The sequence below is a fragment of the Austrofundulus limnaeus genome, unplaced genomic scaffold (assembly GCF_001266775.1).
Source record: "Austrofundulus limnaeus strain Quisiro unplaced genomic scaffold, Austrofundulus_limnaeus-1.0 Scaffold189, whole genome shotgun sequence".
NCBI classification, from domain to species: domain Eukaryota; kingdom Metazoa; phylum Chordata; class Actinopteri; order Cyprinodontiformes; family Rivulidae; genus Austrofundulus; species Austrofundulus limnaeus.
The window spans coordinates 441,081-447,753 of record NW_013952591.1 but is presented as its reverse complement, the minus strand read 5'-3'; the positions used below and the strand labels follow the sequence as shown (position 1 = coordinate 447,753).

Sequence of the window (6,673 nt, the reverse complement as noted above, 5' to 3'; positions counted from 1 at the left end):
AAAATTGTAAGTTATAATGACATTACAGTATTATTTATTTATTTATTTATTTATTTATTTATTTATTTATTATTTTTGATCAAATGATGAATATAGTTTAGCCTTGATGAGTAGACCTTATATACAGATGTCAAAGACTCTAATTGATATAAAATACAGTTGACTTTTAGAGACAAGGATAAAGAACAATTTGTGAGACAATTTTTAGTTTTGCCTATTGTCATTGTACGCCTACATTATGAAACACCTTTTATTGAACTGGTTGTTTTAAAGTCAGCTTTTCAGGGTAAATTTGGGATCCAGCTGAGGTCTGGTCTATTTACTGCACTGCAAAAAATAACCATCTGAACAAGTTTTCAAATCTTTTATCAAGGCAAAAAATCTCTTTGGTCTTGTTTTGAGACATATTGAAACAAAAGGATTTTAAAACCATTGTTGAAAACAACAACTGCAGAAAATACATCTTAAACACTTTTATGTTTTAAACTGTAAAACTGTCATGAATACCCAATACCCTTTTAAGTGTAAACTTAATTTCAACATGTTAATCTCATCTGTATGTGCTCTGTTTTCATATGGATTTATCGTATGGGGACAGTTACAACAATTGTTACAACTGCCCCCCTTCCTGTCAGCCGTGATAAAACCTCATGTGTTAGCTAAATAAGCTCATCTGGATACATGTTAACTAGATTAGTTAAAAGTCAACAGATCACTTGTTTAAACCATATTAGTTTGAGCTGGATCACAAAAACAGTGAACAAAAATAAAGCTGGGCAAAAAAAATACTTTGGATCCTCAAAAACAGTTTATTTCAAATAAATCCTGGAGCAGTTTTTTTGAATCTGCTTACTTTTTCTCTGCAAGGTGGGACATCTTACTGAGCATGTACAGTGTGAGTGGCATCAGCTTATTTCTGTTTGGAGAAAAATGATGTGTTGTAACCGTCCCTTGTTGCTTTTGTCCCCGGTCTCCCCTGTTTACCTGTGTTGCTCTGCTTCAGGGTGACTCCCTGCGGACAAACATCCAGCTGGACTTTGGCGACGGCACGGCGGTCTCATACTCCAACCTGAGCTGGACCGAGGAGGGAATCAAACACGTGTACAGATCTGCTGGAATATTCCGAGTCACGGCTCTGGCAGAGAACACGCTGGGTTATGACTCCACCACTCTCTTCCTGCACATCACCTGTAAGTGATCCTGATTTCAGCTTAAAATCTTTTATGAAAACATTTTGAAAAAGCGGGAGCATCTTCCTGATTTTCTGTCAGGTTTCTGAACTGTTTGGAGTCTTCAGGTTGTATCTCACTGAACGAGTTGATATTTACATCATGAGTTTTGAACATATTAAAAATGTGATTTTTTTAATAGTCTCAGATATTTTGTTGGATTCTCTATCTCATCTCAGGAGTGATAGAGCTGATTTTACACCAGTCCTCCTGTGACAGAAAACATCAGAGGCAGATGTTCAGGTCTGAAAACCACAGCAGTCATAAATAATGACTCTTGAAACACTGATCTGAATCTGCCTGTCTTCATTTCTAAAGTGTACTTCACTAAATTAAACCGTAAACCTGGAGGCGGCTGCTCAGGTGGATGTGGGCAGAGGTGGACAACAAACTGCAAACCGTGCACACTGAAACAGGCCGTGCACACTGAAACAGGCCGTGCACACTGAAACAGACAGTGTACACACATACAGGCCATCTGATTTACCTGCCAACATGCTGAAGTGAAGATGATGTGTGAAAGAACTGAAAAACACATTTCATTTATGTTTCATTTATTATAAAATAGTCAAACATGAGACTGTCTTCATGTTTTTATGAGAAGCTTGTGATCTTTGAAGCTGCTGAAATGTTGCRTTAAACTAACAGGAAGTTGTTTTTATTGTTATTATTCCTGGTATTTCTACCCATCACTGGTTAGAGGCTTCTATTTTAAACTCAGTGTGTAACTCGACTTCTGTGATGCAAGGAAGTCCTGAAGGTAACATTACAGACTTTACAACCTGTCTCTTTTTATCTCAGAYATGTTTGTTGCTGAAAGTAAGTTGGTTCAATTTAATTCACTTTATTTATGAAGTGGAAATTCACATCTGGTTAACCCTGCTTTTCTTTTTCAGCAGTAAAATCTATGATCTGAATAGATTTGTGTTTTTAAATGAGGTTAGGTGCTGAAGTCCTGTTTGCCCAGATGTGATGTTGCAAATAGTTTCAGCCTCCTGTGGAGGAGGATCTAGTCCACCTTCAGCAGCAGGAGAGGACTGATGGGTTTTCTGTTTCTGTTTCTTTTTCTGCCTCATCCATCATGTCTGTTCATGAAGAGAACAAGTGCTTCTCACTTTGTGTCCACAAACAGCAAATGAAGGACAGTTGAGCTGAAGTGAGGAGCATGAATGGTGTGTTGCAGCTGTGAGGTGAGAGCTTTGATGACTCTCAGTTCTTGGAGTTCTGCCAGTGAGGTGTGAGGCTAGCAAGGCCAGTGCTGCTTCAGATTCCTAATGACCAAACTATACGTGCAATCCAACCACACACTACCTAATGCAGGGTTCACACAGCAACATAAGTAGTTTATAAGTAGTCAGATTTTCCCCTACAACACTTTTAAGGCTGCCTCGATCATGGTGATGGCTCTAAAGATAATCTCAGGAGACATTCCTGCAGTGTGTGGTGAGTTAGRACTGATCTAATCAGCTCAGAAAGACGTCAGGGCCACTTCAAACTAAAACAGCAGATATTCAACATGTTGGATCATCTTGGCCTGATACCCCATGTGTGGTGTAGCCAATCAGAAAGCAGGACGACAGAAACATGGAGGGGAATACAAAATACGGAATACAAAACCAAATCTTATCATTTGAACCAGGCAGAACATGACGATCTTGATGATGAACCACCTCAATATGAAAGTTTTGTGTGCACACTATTGTTCCGGGGACCCTGAAAGACCATCACCATTYTGATATTCTGGCTGATTATTTCCAGCAGGGCAGGATCTCTATAAGGTGCTGTATCATAATGAGAATGTACATCTTTGCTGTCTACTTTTTCTTTTCCAWTTCCTGGGCAAGGTGTCCGTGCAATAGCAGGAGTTTATAGGAAAATGGGTTGAGAAGTCTTATTTCCGATGCTTCTATAACTTGGAATAAATCCCACCCTGTTGATTGTGCTCAAGGCATCAGAAGTAAACTCCACTGATCAATAAGATGCATTAGCTGTGATAAACACAACCAACTCTCAGGAAGAAAGTCATAACCAGAGTCATGTATGAAATGTTTTCCCGAGGAGGGAAACAGAGGACGGCATTTATGTCCAGTGCAGCTAATAGATGTTTCATCAGAATCCAGATCCAGAACAGCAGCTAATTTAAAAGTAGAGCGAGTCTCCCACAGCAGCAAACATAACAAATTACACGATTGTCATGCTCTGCAGCTCTGCTCAGACACAATAAAATACTTTTAACACTCTGTGGGAATTATACAAGCTGCCTTCAGTAAGTGTTATATTGTCTCTCTGTCATGATGTTGTTTCACTGATTTGTTCAATCTATTCTAATTTAACCTCTTGCCATCCTGATGTGTCAGCGTGCTCTGTGTTATTACATGTGTGACAGCAGTAATCTGAGCTGGATTTATCTCACAGGCGAGGTGGAACGTTCAGGGAGGAACAGCACAAACATAAACAACTGTTTGTGTTTATTACCAAAAGGCTTTCCCACCTTCATACCAACACACACACACACACACACACACACACACACACACACACATGCACAGTATCTAAAAAGTGGGGATAAAGATTAGTTCTGGTTAAAGCGGATGAAAGGAAAGAGCCCGGACCACAGCGCCACAGATGTTTCACTGGAGGGTTTCTGTGTAAGTAGTGAATTACATCTGTCCACAGCTGGAACTTCATCCCTCAGATTAGCAGAAAGCTAGCAGTACCCCCGTCACATCCCATTAGCTTCTTAAAGGGAAGGTCTGTGGCTTTACCCCGACAGGTAACCTCAGAATACATCATGTCGTCAACAGGTTTTCAGTCTCCAAATAAGATGTCACGTCAACTGCAGGGGCAGATTTAAAACATAAAAATAGCAGCTTTTTGCTGCCACCCATGGAGGATGGTTAACGTTTGGATGCAAAGAAAACCTTTTATTGAACTGGTTGTTTTAAAAGCAGCAGCGGGTGTGTCAAATTGGACAAGTCAGCTTTTCAGGGTAAATTTGGGATCCAGCTGAGGTCTGGTCTATTTACTGCACTGCAAAAAAATAACGATCTGAACAAGTTTTCAAATCTTTTATCAAGGCAAAAAATCTCTTTGGTCTTGTTTTGAGACTGATTTAGTAAACAAGAACTGAATGTGTAAGATTATTAATCTTGTAAATTAAGTGAAAAAAAATCTGCCAATGGAGTAAGATTTTTTTGTTGCGCTCTCGGTGGAGTAAAACAYTTCTTCCTTCTCTCCTGCCCTTCCTTATCTTTCCCTGCTTTGCTGCTTGGAGMCTTCTCTACATTATTCATCCGAAACTAGAAATTACGGATATTTTTTATTTTTATGGATTTGGTTAGCTGGTCTCTCAGTAAAATTTTTGGAACAAAGTTTTTTCTTCCATGGGAGGACACRTKAAAGGTGGGACCTCTGTTCTTCTCTGTTCTGGATTTATGTCTGGACTCCGATCACTGGATTCTACAGATTGGCTTGGTGRTCTCCTGGTGTTCTGCAAATCAGCGTCAGTGGCTTTTCATCGCCTGGCTGACTGACCAATTTGATGGATGGCCGTATCCTATCAGAACTCGGAAATTTTGCCTGGAGCGAGCTTGACTCGGTCTGCAAGCGGTTCTATTGAGGGTCGCGGGCTGGCTGTGGTCCCTGGACTTTGCTTGCCAGATGGAATTGATCTGTGAGGAATCTGATAGATTTGGGCTCCGCAGAATTTTGTCCACAACWTTTGCCTGATTGGATTTGCCACCTTGAGATGTACCAGCAGGAACTCTAAAGCAGATGGAAAATTGTTGTGTGCTTGTGTCTCTTGTTTCCAAAACAGCTGATTATAGAATCTGGATCTCCCCGACAACAGCCTTGRATCTGTTGACTAAATTCTTCCTGGATGGATGTGTCGACAAAGGCTCTGTCTCCCACCTTCCCCCTCCTTTCACCTGTCTAATCTGCTTTTCCAGAGCTGGCTGAAAGCTGCACAGAATGAACAGTTTTCCATCAATATTCTGAACYATAGCTGTGCTGGTTTAGGGGACTGGATTCTTCGGGCTCCCTTAAACTCACTTACTCCTCTGACTAATAAACTTGCTCTATGCAAAGGTTTTTTCATAAACATCATAGTGTGTCACAGTGTTGATATAATATGATGTTTTTGCTTTTTTYCTCATCTTCCCTTCACTTGTGTGGTTTTCAGTTTTTCTTTGTTTCTAAGTTGGCGCCACGACAGGCAGCCTGTTACTGCAACRAGATAATAACARATCCAGGCAGGTGACATGATGTGAAAAAAGGGGGAAAAAGCAGTCCTGCACCTTGGTAATGATAACAAGCTAATGACRTTAGCATGTGACCAAGCTGCTGCTGGAACAACAACAAACATGTTCATCTGTAATGGCTGCCATCTACCGGTGTTCTGAAAAAGTTTGTATCCCTGAAAACATTTCCCCACCAGAGGGGGCGCTCATGAGTAGAAAGTAATCTGCTTTTCCCCCAGAAGATGGCCCAAATCTCATGTGAAGGCTCTGACTTTTGTGTTGGCGCATCCTGATGGACTATGTGTAAAGTGCCAGAATTCATATGATGCTGCTACAGCTGATATATATTTGTTGTCAAAATACCTTTTAGTACATATGTTGTTAAAATAAAATGAACAGTCCAATGATCATTTTACTGATATGTATAAAGACTGCAAAGGCTGAAAAATCTTGAAGTCTGGATGAAACTGGAGGTAGTTTGAGGATGCAATTGTTTATGCTTTTTAAGATGAAAAAAGGGGGGGGTCGTATTATACATGAGATCGTATTATACATGAATAAATACGGTAATTAATTTGAGCGTTTCATTGAGATATTTTGTTAACAGACCAACAGATTAAAGCAGTTTACATGATCGCCTGCCCTTCACAGTGATTAGAGGTTAAGATTTGRACGCCTGCCTCTACAGGTTTTTGTTTTATCTGAAATTCATCTTTTTTTTTGTTTTAATAATCTCTGAAAGCAGCAGAACTGAATGTGCAGCCTGTTTGTGGGATCACAGCATGCACATTGTTATAAAGGCCTGTCTAATGCACTATGTTTTATTTATTCCATAAACTCAGCACATCTGCCAGCATGAGGCTCGGTGACTAATTATACAGATTAAAGTCACTTAACAAGCATTGTTAAAATAATAAAATCAGGCCTTAAACCAAACAAAAAGGCTCATTACTGTTCATTTCAGTTAGTCTCAAATGGATTATTCTGTTTCAAATGAAGACATAAAGCCCCTCTGTCCCTGTCTTCTACATGTCCTGTAAATAAAAAACCTTCAGCCTGACTGAAACGTTTGTCTTCAGATGGATTCACTGCAAATACTTTCCACCTTACCAAGTTTTAAAATCTTATATCCAGCCAAAAAGTATTTTGATCTTGTTTTGAGACTGATTTACTAAACAAGAACAGAACGTTTAAGATTATTGA

At 39.7% G+C, this 6,673-nt stretch overlaps 1 protein-coding gene across 1 annotated transcript in view; it reads left to right on the top strand.

The window, feature by feature from the left end:
* Positions 1–6,673, top strand: part of LOC106524473 (VPS10 domain-containing receptor SorCS3) — a gene marked incomplete in the record, with an annotated part of 110,456 nt that overhangs the window by 80,345 nt on the left and 23,438 nt on the right. Inside the window, 1 exon segment of the mRNA XM_014018283.1 lies at positions 1,004–1,190. Within this exon segment, the coding sequence (XP_013873737.1) occupies positions 1,004–1,190 (187 nt within the window).